At 41.8% G+C, this 21,004-nt stretch overlaps 2 protein-coding genes across 3 annotated transcripts in view; both read left to right on the top strand.

The window, feature by feature from the left end:
• LOC146986056 (GTPase HRas) overlaps window positions 1–21,004 on the top strand; it is a 236,183-nt gene that overhangs the window by 21,285 nt on the left and 193,894 nt on the right. The gene's annotated exons all lie outside the window — the stretch shown is intronic.
• ldlrad3 (low density lipoprotein receptor class A domain containing 3) overlaps window positions 1–21,004 on the top strand; it is a 77,683-nt gene that overhangs the window by 14,057 nt on the left and 42,622 nt on the right. For both annotated transcript variants that reach the window (XM_085779632.1, XM_085779631.1), the window contains exon 2: window positions 15,747–15,893. In XM_085779632.1, coding sequence (XP_085635758.1) covers window positions 15,747–15,893 — 147 coding nt within the window. The remainder of the gene's footprint in view (window positions 1–15,746; window positions 15,894–21,004) is intronic.

The raw sequence follows: 21,004 nt of genomic DNA on the forward strand, positions 1-21,004 counted from the left end.
ACTGGAAGACAAAGGCACTCTGTGCCTTCTTTGTTGTGCCCACCCCCCTTCCATCATTTTATATCTCTCTCACTCTCTCCTCTTCTTCCTCTTCTTCTTCTTCTTCTTCTCCTTCTTCTTCTCTCTCTCTCTCTCTCTCCAGGCTCATTTTAAGTAAAAGGATGCATTTTCTCTTCCCTCTCCTTCTCACTCCACTCATCATACCCTCTGCCACAGTACATCTTCTCGGCAGTGCATAATGAACCTGCGTGTGCTAAAAAGAATTAATCGTTCAATTTCCATCTCATAAGCATTGTTTTTATTAAATTAAACGTACTCTCAACCCAAGTGACATTTGAGTTTCTGCATGTCATTTTCTGGCTCATTTAGCATCAAGTAAGCTTGAAGTGCTTCATGAATTTTGTTTACCTTACTGTAAGCAACCTATTATTGTTATTTTTTTAAAGCAAGGGTTTGATGCCTTTATTTGCAGCTGCTCGCTCCCTGTCGTGTTCCAGAGCTCAGGCTGTGTGACTGGAACAAAAACTGCAAATCACGAGTCTCACAGGTGTAACATAAGGTCAGCCCTGGCAGCCTCCCTCCGTGCCACCGTCTGCATCATTTCCCGCTATCTGGCCGGCTCTGTGGAAATGCCAATTTGCTTGGTAAGGGGTCTCGTGGTGTAGCGGTGGATGAAGGGTGTGTGCTTTTTTCTTTTTTTCTTTCTGCTGGTGTGCTGCGCGACAGCCGACCGCATGATGAAAGGGACGCAGGGGAGTGTTGACATTTATTTTTGTGCCGCTGATGGGCCAATGCGGGGAATCTGAATTAATGAGAGCGATGTGTTTGTTTGACAGGAAAAGCCACCTCCTCAGGACTGATGAGGAATTCAAGCCAGTAAATAAAACAAACAAACAAAAAAAACGTCTGGCTGGCAATGTTTGTACTTGAACGCCCAGCTCTGTGGTCATACTCTCTGTGTATTCTTGTCTATTTTTGTCCGCCTGCGTGTCAAACAATGCTGCTTACCGTCTGATGTTGAGTGGTGAGCAGCTTGCCCGCAGTGCCAACAACTAAATCTCATTTCAGTCACTGTTCTCCTCCTCATCCTTTGTCCCCTCCCTATCTCCATCAGCTCCTCCTCTCTGTCAAGGTAATCCCAAGGTGATGTTAATAGGGTGGGATGCTGTCGAAAACGCCACTGTCATCTTTTCGAGGATTAGTTGGACAATTGCTTCCCTGAAACCCAGGCCAAGTGGTTAAAAAGAAACTGCAACAAAACAACTTTTTTGAAAGTGCCTTATACCGCTACGCTTCTTTTTTGTTTGGTGCTATAACAGTACCGCGCTGGATTTTATGCCTGCGATGTCAACTTTGCATTGTATTGCATTTATGTTCTGATCTCCATTTTAATTTCTAACCACAGATGGACTCGTAAACAGCAAAAAATAAACTGCTGCTGCGGGATTATAGGCTCGGTGTGATATGTGATCCCAGATTAATGGAGGAGCAATGTGTGATTAATGGGGCCTTGTTTCGCCAAGCCAGGCTAATTTGGCCAGTTACCGTCCCGAAGAACGGTACGAGGCAGTCGTTGCAAGGCTTATTTGATAAAGGAGAGGGCTGCTAAACGAATGCATAATAATAAGGCAGGGGCTAATGAAACAACCAGTGTTGTGCTCATGTTGCCCGAGAGCTGTGTGGGCTTGTTTGTTTGCAAAGTGTGCATCTTTATGTTTCCATTAACCTCTGTAGAGCCATACACAGGAAATCGCTTCAGGGAATTAGTTGCAGGAAATAATTACTTGAACAGACAGCTGTACATTGTCTAGTGCAGACGTATAGTGTACAGTGTACACAGATGTCGTTCTCTGCAGCTGCATCCAGAGAAGAGAAACACTCATTCGTTCTCTCCACAGACCTGTTACCCTGCAGATTCTGTTCTACATTTATCTTTTTCTTTTTTACAGTGCATGTGTGTGCATTATTTAAAAGCACTAGTGGATTTGTAAATCTATTTAAACTTTAAAACCAAGCACACAGATTTAGTTTGTAATTTATAATCATTAAAATCATACTTTCATTAGTCCCTGAATGATATTTAAAGGCTGTTAAAGTTAAGAATGTTTTAAGATAGTTCATGTGTATGAGTTATTTTGTTCGTCTGCTTTTGATTATTAGTGATATTGTGCTTCAGCTGAGTGTGTGAATGAGTGCACATTAAGCAGCTGGTCTTTGTTCAAAATTGCAGTTTTTTTTCTCTCTCTGACACGGGTTCGCCTTTTCAAGCTGGTATTCTCTTTCTCTCTCACCATGTCTCTCCGTCTCGCTCGGCTCACTCTGGTGCTATTTCAGCCCACAGATGCACTATCAATAATGCAGCCTCTTTAACCAGGCAGTGGCTTTTAAGAGGGTTTGTCAGTGCCCCTCCCTTCAAGATGCCTGCTAGTAACAAGGTGGCCACATCACACTTGGAAAAAGTCTTGTGCCAAAACCAAAAATTAATCTGACATTTTAGAGTTTCATCAATATCAAGTTGTTGTTTTTTTATCCTGGTTTCCACAATGCTGAAGAGCACTTAATACTGGAAGGGCAAGAAGTTGTTGCCTCGCCAAGGATGTAAAGAACTGAGCACCGGCTGCATAGCTGCAGGCCAAAAATGAAATTGTTACTGAAGCAAGAAGGAAACACAACTGCTCTGTAGCTCGTAAAGGTTCATATTCTACTTGAAAACATTTTTGTTTGGTGTTTCTTTGCAGACAACAGAGTAACTTCAGCCTCATGCTGCTCCGTCACTGAAATATCTTTCCAGGCAAAACCCATGCAGTGGAGCCTGCTTAATTTTGTGTGTGTGTGTTTTGGATTAGTTAAGAAGGGGTCTCGAGGAAATAGAGGCTGTTTGTTTTCTGAGTAATGCTCTCTCAAATCACAGTTATCCCTCAATGTCTGCGATAATGCCATAAGCTATAGGAGGTTAGGAAACTTCCATTTATTTTGGCAAGTTGACTGAAAACAGAACCGTGTTTGATGTCGAAGCCAAAGGAGTAGATCCAGTGCAGCAAAGAATAACATAGCATCTGCACAGTATTTATCCTCGGATAATGATTGTGCCCTGAATTTGCCATATTATCCCTCTATAAAGAATTGCTCAAAGAAAAACGAGAAGGCCATTTATTGTCCATTAAAGAAATGGGACTGATGCCAAACTTCACACACATTTGGTCCTTTTTAGTCCACAAACTGCACTACACAGTTAATGTTGCAAACAAAGAAAAATTAATGAAAAAATGAGAAAACTTAAGGCTTAAACATGCCTCATATCCTCTTATGCCTCCCATTAAACACATTTTTGGCAACAACACAAACATCACATTGTGAGATTCAGTAGAATAGTGTGGGGTGCAAAAGTATCCCTTGTTCCTGCCAGTGTCCTTATTTCATTAAACACAGGATGTTAAGTCCTTCAGCCAAACAATTGCGTCATGATCTGCCGCATGGATGGTTGCTAATCCTCCTTGAGCCCGTGGAGAGGACAAGCTTGCCGGCCATTGTTTGTTCCTCTCCAGATGCAAGCAGGGGAGTCGGGCTGATGACCACTGCTCTAGCCAATGAAGCGTTCCCTTCATTGGCTAGAGCTGGGAACTTTCTAGATTCGGTCTGACAATGGGTGGCTTTTTTGGGGGGCACCCTTGCATTCGCTCTCTCTTTTTTCTTTAAATTTCCCAGGGTGGTGAAGTCAGCTGGCAGCAATCAGCCTGGTTGTTTTGATCTGTGCATGACTTCATGTTTTCATTTGGTTCCCGAAAAAAGTATCTTAACCCTTTCCTGCTGTTGCTGCTGCTGCTGCTGCTATTCGGGGTTTCTTTTGCACCCATGTTTCTCCTCATACGCTTTCCAAGTTGCACTAAACATGGAGACAGCAGCAAATATATTTGGTTAAGCTCCCCTACAGAGACATTACTGTATAACCCATGGAAAATACTTTGCACTGAAAGATATGTTACCTAAAATTCTTTTCCACACAAACATATGCTCAGTAAACTACTATGTTTTTTAGCCCCCGTCAAGATTTCAAAATTATATGAATATGTAAACACTGAGATGCCTCCAGACGCTGTGTTGCGTTGCATCACGCCCACCAACGTAGTTTTGCAGGCCCGATTAAACACCGAGCTCGGCCTTAAGCTAATATAGACGTACAAACCACAGATTTCATTCCAAAAATGGAAGTTTAACTTGTATCCCCATGAATCTCTGTGTGTGCATAATTCTTCTGGATTACATTCAGGAAGAGGAAGTGGGTGGAAAAAGTAAATTTTTGATTAGTAGCAGTTTCCTCAGGATGTTGGCACATGTCATTTGCATGCATTAGTTGTGCAGACAAATGTGTATGACTCAGAAAGCATAGTCCTGTTTTGCTGTTTGAATATTTGAGCGTCATGTGAAATATGGAAGATCGCTACAGCTCTGACTGTAATTATGGAGAAATGCTTAAACTTGAGCAACTATGCTGCCTTCGCTTAACTGTCTTTCACAGAATTCCTCCTCAGCTTGGGCTGTATCTCTGTCTGACTGTGTGTGTGTGTGAGTGTGTGTAATGTATAAATTTAACCAGACATTTCCATTTCACTGGGATGCTCTAGTTCTGCGTCAAACACGGGAAATGAAATAATTCAACCCGATATATTATGTCACAGTACCAGTGAGCAACATCAGGTTTCACCTACAAAGCAGATAGAGTATCTGTAGGATTTTGTGCTGTTGCTTAGTTCACGTAGTACAATAAAGACAACAAGAGATAGGACAGGCAGTTTGAAATTTCACGCTGGAAGGGACAAATATGCAGCTCCACCACGGGTCATATTCTCACCTTCTCCCGTCCAGCACTAGGGTTTGCAGTGAGGAGTAAAGGAAATGCATTATTATTAATACATTTTAGTTTTTGTTATCAGCATTGGTTGCACTTTAATTGCATCATCACACCCCTATTGTATGTGATTAATTGTATTCTATGAGCCTATCAGACTCATCCATCTTCCACTTTACTCACAAGCTGCACATAGTTCATTAAGTTGATTATATAGCGTATAGATAACGGTTAAGCATTGAAGTCAATTGTCAAAGACTGAGATGGATCATGAATACATTGTGAGGTGCAGCATTCGCTACAGAACCACACTGACATTGTGGATATTCGGGAAAAGACTTTTGATGTCTAATGGTGGTGTTTGTCTTCACTGTGTTACCGCCGCATGATTCATAAACAAAATCTGAATCCTCATCAGCAGCAAAGTGCTCTATGATCTCGAGCCGTCTCGCCAACCGCTCTTTACTCCCTCAGTAAACAAAACGAGCGATGATGACCAGACGAGAGATCAATAAGTCTCTTATTTACCATTCCCCGTGAAAAAAAGGCCTGCAGCTTTGGTTGTGATTGAAAACGACAAACCATGCTGAGCCCATATCACATTCTCATTTTCTCACTTTAAGGATAATGCGGTACTAATTGAGATTACATAATAAGCTGCTCACAACTGTCACTTGAAGCCATAGGCAAAAATGAGTCTCATTATATTTGATTGGCTTGGTGACCTATGGTGACCTTTTCTTCCTCTTCCCCTTTCTTCTACAAGCTGTATTCACAGTGTTTGCCTTCATACTTTCCGATGATAACCAAGTTTATGACTTTATGGTCCTGACATGGTGACAGATGTAAGAAAGTCAACAGTGCAGTGATATCATATAAAGCACATCATTTGGAGGAGTTATTACAGTTTAATGCGAAGGTTCTTGCTGTGAAGCTGCAGCTATTAGCGCCGCTGTGTCGATGAAGCCGGCCAGTGAAACGTTACAGAGCGGATGATCAAAACTGACGATGTATAAGTGCATAAGTAAGTGAAAAAAAAATTGGAACGTAAACACAAGAAAAATGTAAATGAGCTTTTGGATGCGGATGAAGATAGTAAGTAGATGTCAGAAGAATATAGAACAGGAAGGATGTTGGCTGTTGCAGTGAGACTGACTCACATCTACCCTGACTATTTTTTCGCCTTTTGGGGAAGTCTTATTTTAGGAGTGTGCTGCACAGTTAAAGCTACAATAAAATATATGGCCTATATACCAAGTAAGCTAGACACTACAAAGTAAATACACACAGCGTGGTATTAAACAAGTGAGAAATGGGAATACAGCATTGTGGAAATTGGAGCATATGGGAATAAAGTGTTGCGCATACATGACAAATGACAGCGATTGTCTAAATTATAGAGAACTTATTTATTATTAAAGTATGATTGTGGTTTAATGGTAGATTCCTTTGCAGTTGCATTATTGTTTTCAGGAAATTGGAGCAAACTATTGTATTAATCACAAATTAAAGTATTACTGAGATGTTGGAGGTCGAGCTTTACTGTCTGCAGCTGCTGAGAACACGCTCACTAACAGAGAGGACACCTCAGTCACACAGCACATACACACAGTGCATAATTATCAGTGCTATTATACTGGTAGCCATGTCCACACCCTGCAACTCACGAATCATTATTTTCTTCCTGGTAATTATCCCAAACTTTGTTTATCACTGTGTGTCTGCGCTAACTGATTATTCAGACTTGCTCCACCACAGTTTTTTATGTATTTATTTACTTCATAAACAAAGAAATGTGTAAGAAGTTTTGGATTTGTCTCCCCTATTTTCATGCTTTTCTTCTGCTCAGTCACATTTCCTCTTTTTTTTTTTATACCACTCTTACTTTAAAATACCCTTAATTTGCATGTTTATGGGAATTTGCAAGGAGACCGAGGAAAAAACCGATTCATTGTGTAAAATATTTACTCAATACTGAGGCACAATCAATGCCTGACAATTAGTTTTCTGCTGTGGCACAGTGGAACAAGGGATGCAGGACAAGTAAACACATTAACCCCACAGCATCAACTGTAATAAGGACCTAATGAACAAATACGAAAAGGAACAATTTAAAAAAAGATCCATCAGTAGCCTGCAATTTCACAGTTTACACATAGACTGAACATCATATGAAAATACATTTCATGCAATTTATTGAATGCAATTTATTTTTTAATGTTGCTTCCAAAAAAGCCAGTTTACAGCCACAAAAGCAACTCTTGTTCCTCTGTTTAAGTGTATTAATATTAAGCAAGTGTTCTTGTTCTAGGGTTTAAGATCTGCTTAATGACTTTAGATTATTATTTTTTGCTTTATTTTAAGCCTAATTGCATTCATAATCAGCTTTTGTTTTGTATTTTCTTCACCGGGTATTTGCACTCCGTGAGGATTTTATGGAGATTTAAATATTGATTGATATGAATGAGTGTTTGTTGATCTGAGCATTTTTGTGAGAATGAACCAACCTCACCCTCGCCTTTTATTCAGAGCTGCTTTCCTATGTGTCTTGCTCATTTAGTCTTGTGGAAATTCACAGAGCTGTGCAGAATTGACAGCGCAGGTAGAGTACCTAGTTACCACACAGCAGGTGATGACTTTTTCCCCTCCCACCCAAATGCACAAATTTCCAGACCCCTCCCCCTCCCACAAGAAATTTTCCATGAGGCTGAAAAAGGCTGAACAACAGCTGAATGAGGCAGAGGCCTAAATGTTGCCAGCAACACATTATTCTGGGTTTGTTGACTGTTTCCATGCATGACTGCCCTTTTTCTTCATCGTTCCCCATTAAGGCCTTGCTTGCTCTGTTGCTTTGAGCTCATGTTGCCCTGCCTGTGTGTCTGTCTCGCTGTAGGGTGTCTTTAATTGATGCAGACCAGGTTCTTTACACTTGCGCTTATTTATATGGAGCGCTTCAGTGAGCCAAAGGAACAAGATGGGGGGGGGTCCTTACCCCGCTTCTATGAGAGTCTTTTTTTCTCTTTCTCTCCCACATACAAACAATGAAAGAGACAGCCAAATCACCTCCACCCACCTGCTACACCTCACAGCCCGCTTGTATAGCAGCAAGCTTATTAAGAATGGTGTGTAAAAAATATGTTTCTGTCCTTGAGCCTGAAGAAGTTAGTTTTTATTCCAAGCTTAGCCTTATCGATTCACTCCGCCCACATCCTCCAACACAGGCAGACATGTTTGTATTGACATCAGGCTGTAACGCGACTTGACTTGCTCTTTTTTAGCTTCAAACTGAATTTGACATAATACACTTGAGACTTTTTGGTGTATTATTGAAGACAAAATCTCTGACGTTATGAGAATATGGAATTTTTTCAATGGGTAAAAACTTATTTTTCATTTCTGGGGAGCTTCACAGCTCCCCTCTATAAACAATTTATTGTGATTCCTCTTACATTGCCTCGGTATAACTTTCACTTTTACTCTAGCTCACAGAGCACACAAAGACGGCCCAATCAATTTTTTTGGTGCTGCTTCAATCGGAGCCTTAACCTTTCACCCGATGCTAATCAATGCAGGTCAGATATACAAGCCTGCTGAGGAAGGTGGGGTTAAAGCAGTAACAGCCAAGCCAATAGATACAGATTTATATTACTGACCTTTCCTGCACAGAGCACAGGGAATAGAACTTGCTTAAGGCGGTTATTACTAGGACTCCAAGGGCAGAAAATGCTGTTACTGTCCACCTCGCTGTTTCTTTTTTATTACCCCTCTACCTTTTTCTCCCACAATTGTTCCATGTAACTGTTGTCAGGCTTGATCCCCCCCCCCTCCCATTTGTTCCCCTTCACACGCTCATCTTTTTTCTCCACTTTTTCCCTTAGTGAGCTGTCAGTCTTTACATGTTCTCCCTACAAGCGGACGTGTTCGCTCCTCATTGCATCTTTTTCTTTTTTGGTCCCACTCTCTCCCACCTCACAGTGCTTTCCACTGTCTCCCTGTTGACTATTAGACCAGTGTTCACTGTGGTGCCTCCTCCAGCACAGCCCAATGTTCAGATATACCCCCAAAGGGTCTTACAGGGGAGGCCATCTATGCGCTTTAAGATTTATCACATTTTCAATAGCCGCTGTCAAGAGTAATATAGATTTTATTACCAAATTAGCCGTCCAGCTTTGGGGAGGCACGCTGACATTTGGTATGAAAATATTCATAAGACCTGGGAGACAGTGGCAGATGTGGGTGGCTGGACCGTAGGCTGCCGTTGCTCTGCCCGTCTTTGCATATTCTGAGAATTGCTTAGGGTGCACTGAAGTCTCCAGGCTGCCATTTCCAGAATCATTATGTATGAAGTGTACCCATGGAAAATCTTGGAATGAAAGTTGGAAGCTTGCCATTTGTGCACTGACATGATTTTTTTTTTTTTTTTTCATTTAAATGGGCAACAGTGGTCAGAGATGTTGAATAATTGACAGGCCTTTTAAGAGGCTGTGGGTACACATTCCCCACATCTCTTCAATTCCATACCCACAACATTTTAATTTCACTTTTTCATTTGCATGGGGATGACTTTGATTTTTTTTCCCTTGCTTGTGACATTCCTCAAGGTCTAATTTAACCCAGGAATGTCTGTTTTGGTTAAAGCTGCCCCATTGAGTCGTATTGTAAAACTTTTCTTTTTTTTCACTCACCATAAAGCGTTGTGTGTACCCTTCAGGCCTAGCAAACATTGAGAGCACGTCCTTTCCTCATAAAACATTTACAAAGCCAATTGTTGAATCTTGCATTGTTTACATCCTCATTTGCTAGCTTGCAGAAAGCTTTGTGTTCTTGTGTATTACCACAAGCGACTGTCGAGGAGTGGAATAGAGTGAAATTATCAGCGAAAATGCGTATCGCACTCCCATGTGTGTGTACATGTTATGAACAAAACAGGGACCCACTAGGAAGAAGGATAGTTCTAATAATGGTCAACACTCCACAAGGTACCTTTTAAGGTCAGCCCTCCACTTGAAAAATACATGTTTTTCTCGCTGTAACCTCATCTGGATTTGGACTGAGGAACGTCACATGGGATGACGATGAGCAGAGTTTAACGTTGGAAGGTTGTTTTCAATCCTGTTGAAGCTGGAGGGTTTCTCTGTTCTCATCTCAAACCTGAGTTTTCGTGGATGTATGTGGTCCAGTGTGCAACTAACCACAGTGATGTGAAGCCTCCAGAGCTCACTGAAAATAGGCCTGCTGTAAAATGGTAGGAATCTTGTCTTCTGTGTTTGAACTTAGAGTTTGAGTGAGATAGGTGCTGGTGTAATTTTAAGAATTTTGAACAACAAAAGTTACTTATGTTGTGAGGGAAAAAAATCTACCAGTCAAATCATTATTATTAATTGGAGTGTTTTTATGTTGGGGTTGTGTGTGGGTGGGGTGGGGGTTATCTTCAAAATTAGTGTAAATATGAGAGATGTGTTTTGAATGTAATCTTACACAGCACAGCACCCATGTTCATATACCCATCGCTTTTGACTTAACATAAGACAAAGAAAATATTACCAAAAAATAAATAAATAAAATATTCCAAATTTGAATTCAGTATTATCCAGAACCTCTGGGAAATTAGACAAGTGTGCATGCAGGGAGTTTATTTTTATTTCAAATTATAATTGAAACAAGGGGTGCACTTTATATATACAGTACCAGGGAGAGCAGCTTTGCTGAAATAGGGAGAGGGAAGACTTTCACCCTGAGTGAACCAATGAAACTTTGTGGAAGGAGTGCAAACACGAAATGTAAATGCTAATTAAAAAAAAGTGCCCAGCTTCTGCTTGAAAGGTCCTACGCTCTGTGATTTAACAGTCTAAATAGGGGCCTTGGTGGACACAGCTATGGGTGAGGGTGGGAGGCAGAGGGATGGGTTTGCAGAGGCAAGGATAGTATAGTCAATATTTACCCTGAGTAATTGGGCTACACTTCTCCCAGGAAGATACACAGGCGTCCAAAGCGTCATCCCTGCCTTATCTCTTCCGGCTCTCCCTCACACGCTCACTGTCTGACCACAGTTGTACAAAGCAGTGTTGTGCAGCTGCGGATAATGCCCTGAGCTATCCACAACATAATAGTCAAAAGCACATATAGGGGCAAGTGAGGTGTCGCGCATCATGGATGCTGTCATGTCCATTAAAATTCTCCAGGTCACCTTGGGAGTGTTGCAGTGTGGCAACAGAGAAGTGTAGTGAGTTATTATTCTGTTAACAAGCTCACAGAGCAGTCTGTAATGAGCTGCGTAGCCGCACTTACCGTGGTAATGAGGTGAGCTTGTTCGTTACCCCAATGGCAAGCCACTGTAAGTATTTTGGGTATTACTGTATCGATAGAATGACAAGGGCATTGGAGTAAGATGCGTGGAGTCTGCCAAAAGAGGGACTCAGAACCTGGATGCAAGAAGTGCCGCAGACGCTTCGCTATTGGCAGTTTCAGAGACTCATGGGAAAAGATGAGCTGCCTGACAACCTTTTTTCTTCCTCACTCTTTTTGGCCCTCTGTCAAACACACACACACACAGTCTGTCCTTTCCCTCCTTCTCTCACATGCTCTCAAAGCAACTCTCCAATTAACCTGATGCCTCTCACGCCGCCAGCTCTTTGAAGTCATTTTATACAGCGCTCTTCTACACGAGTTGTGTGTTCTTTAAACTCTCATAAAAGCTTCCGGCTGCTGAGGGATCCGTAGTGTACAAGTTGTGAAAAGTAAACAAATTATGGCCACATTATGAAGAGCAGGTCAGATTGACACAAGAGAGTAGATTAAGATTCGTGAAGTGAACTTTACCTTCATAATTCAGGGCAGTAGCTTTACAGTAATACACACTGGCGTAGAGGATGGCCGCCATTCCTAAATGAATGTAGAGGAAACACTGAGCCTATGTCAAAAGGAAAAACTAATTCCCCAATGCTCGTTTATTAAGTATTTTTATGCTGTCTATTCCTGTCAGTAAATCGGTAGCTTCGGTACCCAGCCTGACTGTATCTTAAAGGAGCTATTTGTAAATTTGTTATTGCTACATAGCTAGTCGCTAGACATTAGCGTTACTTACCAGTCTTGCTGAGAACTTTAGCCATCAATGAAATTAAAATACAATAGATTTTAATACATCCTCTGAGCTGTGCTACTTATACAGGACAGCAGTGACAGTGACAGTGACCTATTGACTCAGTATCGGAAAATAACCAGACAATCCAATCAGACTGCGGCTAGCTGGGTAGCATGCTAATATCAGAAGGAAAAAACGGAAACAAGAGGGTTGTTGTTACTGCACACCTCTAGACAGGTAAATAACCACCTGTCAATTCCAATATAGCAAAATTTACAAAGAGGACCTTAAAGCCATTCCAACTGCTATGGCTTTCAAAAAGAAAAGAGGAGAGGAGGAAAAAAAACAGTCAGTTTACCTTTTGCTCTTATTCTCACAATGTTTGAGTTGATTCCTTTGTCAGAAAGAGCTGAACAAACAGGGGTAGCAGGGGAGGAGCCCGGGGAGACAGTGTAAAGATGGTGTTGTTTTGGAAATATAAAACAAGAAAAAAAAAAACTGGCAGTTTTTAAACGTACCTAGATATATTGTATATCCAAGAGGCTCACCATCAGAGAGTGCTGTATACCAGAAAGAGGTCACAGCGACAGTTACTGAAATATCATACCACAGAGGAAAAAAAAGACCTCTATTTGTGTTTGTTTTATGAAGAGAGTAATCACTAATCAGTGATTCACAATGCATTTATTCATCAGGTGTTGCATTTGGCAGGCCCTCCCTCCACTGAAAAAATCATCATAATTATCAAAATCCAGTAAGGGTGGGTGGGCACACATTCAAAAAGTGAAGGAGATAAAGGTAAAGTAGTGTGGGCTGATTAGGCAAGTTAGGGTGTTAGAGGTTTCAGGAGAGGACATACTCTTCTAAGAGATCCTCAAAAGTTTCTTCAGCATTGGTAGTAATCAGTATCTTTTTCGACCATCAGCGACCTACATATAGACGGGATGCAATGACCAAGAAGGAGCATAAAGGCCTTCTTGCACTGACTTCTTGCAAGTCTGTTTTTTTGTATGCATTTTTCTAATCCATCATCTGACAAAAGTTGTTACGCAGAGACACCTTACACACCAAGTCTGATGTGTTTTATTACTATGCTTTGTTATTTTCTGTTCCAAATACACAAAAGGAGACAGGCGAAAATTAGAAAAGTGAAAAAAGAAAAAGAGAAAAAGAAAATATTGGGTCCATCCAATCCTGAGAAGACGTCAAGAGCAAGACGAGTTCAAACTGCATGTAAATGAGCTCTTGAATTATCATGATCACTTCCATAGTTTATTTTTATTATTGATAGATGATTAGCTCTACTGGAGCCACACATTAAAAAGTAGGCTGGCAGAATGTGTAGGACACGCACACACACACATGTTTTACAGATGTGAAAAAACGCAGAAAATTGAACCTGTTCCGAAAACTTTAATGACAGATTAAAGTTTTGGAGTCAGTGTACTGTATTAACGTGATTGACACAACATAAGGTCGTATTAGTTTGTAACGTGTGGCACTTAGTGTGCAAAGGCCTTAAGGCTATGTGATTGAGTTCAGGTAGATGGATGAAGAGTCAGAAGTCACCCTGAAGGCAAACATTTGTGTCTTGAATACTGATTCAGGTGGCTATGGCACAAGTCGATGAGTAGTGGAGTGACATGTGCCAGTTTAGGCTGACTTTAGACCAGACAGGCTGCAGGATTCTGGACAATCTGCTGAGGTTTCACTTAACATGAGCGGAGGCCAGTTACAATCTCAGCAGTATTCTGTCCCAAATTCGAAATGTACTGTTAACAGTTTCCTGAATGCTGTTTTGTCGCCAGAACATGTTGTCTCTGCATGTTCCTGTGGATGCTTCTTTTTTAAGGTGCTTGAATAGATGCGCTACCTCCGGAAGTGCTGACACTTGCCTGACAAAGTTAGCTGACAATATTGCTTTGAGAAATACACTATCGGATTGTTGATAGCTGAACCAAAGCCGCATCACTGACGTAGAGTTCTCTTCTGGGACCATCAGCTCATAAATATATCAAGCATGACTGGGAGACCCTGATATAGAGACCAATCAGCACAGCCATCCTGTAGGCAGTCATTGTGTTTGTTTGTGAACATAGCGTGTAGGGTAGACTGAGCACAGTTTGGCAAAATGTCACATTCTTAACGATTCACTTGAAAAGTGATGTCAGGGATGTCTTCTAGATCGATCATGATCATGATGTAAATTCATCAGATTTCATGCTGCTACATTCCAGTCCTCATAAATTACAAGGTCCTTTTTTGTCTTGATCCCTCACTTCCCCTCCTCTATATTGCTAGCGGCATAAGGCTGGTTTGCATCATCTCCAAAGAGGATCAGAAGGCCCGCGCTGTCTCATTTAAGAGGGGATCTATACGTGGTTTCCCGAGCGCGCTGTGTTAAAAGGGCAGCAAAAGAAGGATGATGTAAGAACAGATGATTTCTATCTGCCAGTAATTCAGCTGTATTCAGGGAAGGGGCTACATCTACTAACTGAATATCAACTAGCTGTGTTTAACCTGCAAGTATGGGTTATGAGTTTGCAAAGGTCAGACCATGCTGTTTGGAGGATAAAAGATTCCTTAGTAATGAACGCTGCCTTGTCAAGGAGGAATAAATAGAGAAAACAAGGCTGTTTCTTCTGTGCAAAGTGAAATCATAATTAATCTGACTTATTTAGAAATACTGTGAGAACAGAAACAGCACAGTAATATCGCTATGAAATGTAATATCATCTCTAATATGAAATGTGACATGTTTAAATGTTTACAATATTTGTTGAATACTAGCATTAATATCTAATACGGAAGATTACATTTGATCAACGGCCAGATCAGGCAAGTGACACCAGTGAGATAGAGGCTACCCGAGCCTGGTCTCATAAGCATAATTTAGCTTATTACTCAAGATCAGTATCATTACACAAGTTCAGCTGATTCTCATCATAAGATATGAGAATTTTCAGGGTGGCAGACTTTCTTCACAGTTGGAGTTATTTGAGAAAGACCTTTAGCGTGACCCAATCGCTCCCAGTTTGGCCAAACCACGCCGTCACTTGAGGCTTAAAGTTCCACACCTCTTGGCAGCAGGTGCAGCTCCAGCGTTCCCGCTCCCGAGTGTAATGAAGTGGTCTATACCAGCTGAACCCAGTTTCCGTCCTGCCTGCCGCATGAAAATGTCTGCCGGGACTCCTCATTACTGCCCTATGGTTTTGTTTACGAGCTAAACTGCTCACTGCATAGTGTCAAACCTCAGCCAAAAGGCCATGTCTCACATTCCAGCCCATTATGCCGCAGCTGCACTGCGTCAACCAGAAATGCCCCGAACTAGATCAGGGCACATGCTTTGTGCTGATTGAGTTTATTTCTGCTCCGCATGTGTGTGTGTGTGTGTGTGTGTGTGTGTCCAAGGTACGACTATAGGCCTATACTTTGCTTGTACCGTATATGAGTGTTCTTTTGTGTTCCTTATCTTCCCTATTATGATATTGCCCAGCTTTACCGTGACGCTTACCCCCACAATACTGTTAACACTGACTGACCTCCTCTGCTTTTGTATTCATGAGATGGTCCTCTGTTTATTTGCCCATGGATTGATATGGCTTTTTAAATAGAGCCACCGCCTTTTAATATTTTTCTATCTCGAAAGAAGAGAGATAATAAGGCTCTCCCATTTTGACTGTTGTGATAAATCTCGCTTCAATGCAATATCCCTCCTCCTGTCTGTTTTTTGTTCTGGACTGAGATTTGTAATAGTGTGTGTCCTCTTTCTTGTTGTCCTTCTCTCTCCTCTCTCTCTTCGATCTGTTTATCCATCAGAGAGCCAGCTGCTTCCGGGGAATAACTTCACCACGGAGTGCAACATCCCTGGGAACTTCATGTGTGGAGATGGGATGTGTGTTCCGGGCGGGTGGCAGTGTGACGGATTGCCCGACTGCTTTGACGAGAGCGACGAGAAGGGCTGTCGTAAGTCCAGTTCAAGCTCCATTATCAAATCTTTTTTTAGCTCTTAGCCGTGCCTTAAAGGAATGTACTCCAGATAGCTAGTTTAGTCATGTCTTCTCAACTCCTGAACTCCTCTCGCTGTACAGAATTGTACTGGAAGTTCTCCTTTCCCTTACCCATAGAGCCATTAGGGCCATTTAAACCTACAGTAATTCTCTGCCAGCTTAAATGAACTCCCTTCTTCACTCTTCCTCACAGCATGCATCCCTCCCTCTCTTTCTCCTCCTCCTCCTCCTCCTCCTCCTCCTTCCTGCAAGACCCTCGGCCCCAGTTTAGCACCAGGGCAAAACTTAATACCATCAAAGCAGAGGCCGATTACTCCTATGTGCAGGAATAGTAGCGCATGCATAATTCCACTGTAAGGCTACAGTAATAGTTCAGTTTTGATCCTCACTCTTAGTTGGGTTTGATCTTTCTGGTCTGCTGCTCCTCCTCCTCCCCCTCCCGCCGCAGCCCCAGCTCCTCACAAAGATGGGATCGCTGATGAAGACTGACTTTGAGGCCTTGCCACACTGAATGGAAACCCCCATCTCCCCGATATGCTCTCTAAATGTCTTGCATTTTTACTCCTCTCCCGCGCCTTCCCTCTTTATCTCATCTGATGATTTTTGGCTTTTGGCTTGTAATTTGCTTCACAGAGGCTTGTTTTCAATTAGAAAAGCATAACGCACATCTTGCAGAGGTTTTTTTTTTTCTTTCTTTCTTTCCCAGCTAATTCTCAGCCAGAAGAAACTGGTTCCTCATCCATTCTGTCTCCTCTTCTTATTTCCATCTTTGCTCCTCCTCCTCCTTCCCCTCCTTCTTTTCTGCAGCAGTCACTTTCTCTCACTGTTCTCACTTGTTGGCAGCTCAGGGAACCGTCAGACTACTCTTGACAAACTTGTGTCCCAGGGCATATCAGCACACACACACACTCACACGCACACACCCTATAGCAAAACTTTGTAGTCATCAATCTTTTTAGTTTGTAATGATTTGGTAATTTAAGTTAGAGAAATGTGGTGTCCCAGGCTATCTTTTTATGCATGCCTTTACTAATGACATTCCTGTAAGTCAGTTGCATGCATAAACTACTTAAATAGATGGGTTGTGTGCCCCAGATTCTCTTCACTGAGTGACCTTAAACTGTCAACAACTGTCAGACCTGCAAAAATCATATTCAGATGTGTTTAGATTATATTGCATAAGTAGCAACTACATAAAGTGGTGCTGTTTTATGTAATCGTGCAGATCAGGGGTCAGTTCACTCAGACATACTCCTACAAGTTCACCTCAACTACTTTGAACCTACAGACAACATTTTTTTGTCAGTTGGCGACACCACATGTGATAACCGCCGTAGATAAAAGCACGTTATCATAAAGCATCACACTCAGCCGGCCTCTCTGGGTGTGTTTGTTGTTGACATCTACATTATCTGCTCTGGCATAAGTGGGCCTTATTATCCTCAAATAGATGGCTAGTTGTCAGCTGATATCTCCAGCGACTGCTTCACTAAAGTCCCCAGACAAACTTCGAGCTCCATTAGGAGATGTGCAGGGACAGACTGACAGACGGAGGGAGGGAGGGGAAGCGAGGGAGCAAGGGAAGGAAGGGAGGTAAAGAGGACTCATTACAGTGGCTAAGGCAGGAGTTCTGTCTGGATGTCTATTATCTGAGGAGAACACAGTGTCTGGAAACTTAAAGACTGCAGCACTGGATTCTCTGCAAGTAGAATCATAATTAGTTACCCCCCTATAAGAAAGCACACACACACACACACACATATATCAGACATGGTGGTATACTTAACTTGAAAGACAGTTTGTTGACTTAGCTTAGTCTACTTCTGTCATTGAACAATATGAATACTGTGTTCCCGTGCAGACTCCTCAGAATAATTGCCATCAGGCTGACTTTATGTAACCTCGTAGGAAATCATGCAGGGTATCTGATGATGTCTCTCCACTGTCCTTTGCAATCACAGTCATTACCATGGAGGCAAAGCAGTGTTGACCACCACCACAGGATATTAAATTTCCTCCTGTCTGCAACATGAGCAGTCGGCTTCTGCCAGGATGGTTCCAGGAACATGTGTTTTCATTGACCATCAACATGGATGTTTACAGCTTTTTCTTTTTAATGCTTTGACCACGTATTTCACTAATTAGTCAGCTTTAAGGTGCAACGGATGAGACTAGACCATTAAAGCATTTTATTTTTAGCACCTCTCCCCTGCTTCTCCCTCTAGACCTCTGTTAGGCATGGACAGTCTGATGACTGTCTATGCATGCAGGCAAATAACCTTATGTGTTTATGATATGAGTGTGAACATATATTTTTTTGCTGATGGACCCGTGCCTATTTTTACCATGTGAATTTGTACCAGAAGACAGCTGTAGTTATAGAATAGATCCTCCTGTAAGCCCATGCTGTTTAGCCAGCAGATTGTGCTGATGAGAGTGTCTCTGATCCAAGGAATACTTATGCAGAGCCCGAGATAAAGGTCATATGTGGCGATGTCTCCCTGGTGTCTCATTAATGAGACTTTTTGTGTTTTTTTGAGAAACCATGTACCTAATGGGGAAACACAAAGGAGAGCAAATCAGTTTGGACTTGCAAATTATTTGGTTGGTTATGTAAACAATGCTTTTTATTTTGAATCTGTGTGAAATTAATAAACTTGTACTCGCTCTTTCTGTCCATATGGAGAAGCAAGGGTCCAATTAGCACAAGAAGCGCTCACATATGAACTTAAGATGGCAGATCTTTTTTATTTTTATTTTTATTTTTTTTAAGCAGCAGTTCCTTTGCTTCAAAAACAACCTCCCTTCGTAAAGAGAATTGTACAAACCCACTCATTTGCTTCCCTCTGTCATTTATTTATTTACTTACTGTTGATGTGTTGGAGTCTGCTTGCACCTCACAGGCCAAGAGCTGTCTCCCGTATGGTCAGAGAATTTTTATTCATCTAGAAAAGACAGGCTTTTCCCTCCCTCCCAGGCCCCACTGCTCTTCTCGTGTTTGTTTGTTCTTCCGGTCCCCTCTGGCACTAGGGTCAACTTCAGTCATGTAAATACCTCTTGCTAGCTCTTAAATAAAAGTCTGGACTGAGAGAAGAGAGGCAGTAGCTCCATCCTGAGTCTTATTGCATTAAAGATGCAGCTTATTGTATTACTGTCCTGCTGTGTGAGTCTAGGACCCCTGTTTTGATGAAGTCCGGTTTAGTATGAAGTGAATTCTCTGCTTTGCTGCACACAAATTTAACAGAATTGATGAAAAGAAAATGTTGTTTTCTTTCTGCAGTATCTCCATCTGCTCTGTGTGGATGTGCTTGCATGTGCGTATGTGTTGGCATGTCTGAGGAGTCTTAAAGCAATGATTCAGAGACAGGCTTCTGACTAATTCCTCACACAAAGAGGTCAAAAGTACCATCCTGCTCTCTGGTGTCCATAACGACAGCCTGGGAGAGTGTTAGACGAAATGGATACTGACAGAGGAGAGAAGGAGGAGAGCTGACTGAGCTTACTGGACCTCAGAGCCAGGATTAGCCTCTTTGCCCTTGTCTGGGCAGGGCATGAGCAGGCAAAAGAGGAGAGATACGTGGTGGGGCCGAAAGAGTGAGTGGATATGATGTATAAAGCAAGAAGTGAGGAGTCAAAGACGGGTGGTGGTGGTGGTGGGGGACACATGTAGTCGGGAATGAGAGAAACGACAGAGAGGCACATTTCAAAGAAACAACTGTTCTGAACCAGCGGTCCTGCGGGCTGAGGCCGTGGCCTCTTTGTGTGCAAGACTGAAGTCAGAATTCTTCACTCAGAAACTTCTGAGCAACTACAACTTTTACTTTGCTTTAAATTAGAAGGGCCATCAGCAGGGCCAGTGGCTCCGGAAGAGCAAAGATCAGAGCACATCGACTACATCTCCTCGTGTAAGGCTCAAAATGGAGCTGCTTTCATGTCAGCGTGTCTCTAATCCACTGCTTGTATTGTCATTTGCTCAGAATCTAAAAAAGACATGTCTTTTGTGTTGTATTTTCCATCCAGTAGACCATGTTTCCTGTAGAAAAGAAAGAAAGAAATGCTTTCCAGTCACATACACGATATTATTGCTGACCCTGTTTTCCTCCAGGACAATGATTCCTATCCTTGGGGTTGCAAGATAAATCTGTGGGGGGTCACAGAAGAGAATGGGTGATATTCAAAAACATTTTCCAATACACAAAATCTATTTATTTAATCTTTGGTTCTTTCTTACAATTGCTTTTGTTCTTGTCAAATGTCAGATAAGAGCCCCCTGAGGCCTTAAAGTGCAACTATAAAACTTTTGGAAAAAAAAAAGACTTTATACAATCTTCCACTCTAAATGACACTGAATCCATAAGCAGTAAAAAGCACCATTGCTCCCCTAAATACACTCTGAGGTTTTACTGCATCAGCCTTACTGTATGTGGTGATAAGCAACTCATGATTGCTAACGTTAGCCACTGTTAGCTAACTTCAGATGACATTGCAGAGTTTGACTTTACTCTTCTTTACTTAAGGTGCGCATTGTAGCTTTCAGTTTCTTTTCTGCTCTAAGAGAAATGATCGTTTGTTTGAACAGCTCATCAGTCGCAGACATGTTAAACCAGTGACCTGTGCAGGGAAGCAAACTTGTCTTTATGCTGTAACATTTGCGAGAGGATCAGATCTGTGTGTACACAACATTGAATGCACTGTACGGCACACAGCACAGAAATACCAGGCGGCCTGTTCTGTTTAATCGCAGGGGGAGAGAAAGTCATGGACTAACACAGACGTTGATGTTTTTTTTTTGTCAGTTATAGTTCAGAAGTCTATCAATACTTCGTAATACCGAACCATTTGGTGTTTTCATTATCTGATGCACTGTTTATTGATTCGGTTAGCTCCTCACAACAATTAGGAGGAAAAATAAATTCAGCTCAGAGGATTACTCGAATATTATCGCATCATCGCTTCCCGCAGTCATAACACAGCCAAAAGCCTGGAGGAACATCAATGGGTGGCTTTTTTTTTGTTTTTGTTTTTTCCCTTGCTTCTCTTTGTGTACTGACCTCCACAAAATACCCA

The sequence above is a fragment of the Trachurus japonicus genome, chromosome 6 (assembly GCF_045865225.1).
Source record: "Trachurus japonicus isolate A0001 chromosome 6, Traja_1.0".
Classification (NCBI taxonomy): Eukaryota; Metazoa; Chordata; class Actinopteri; order Carangiformes; family Carangidae; genus Trachurus; species Trachurus japonicus.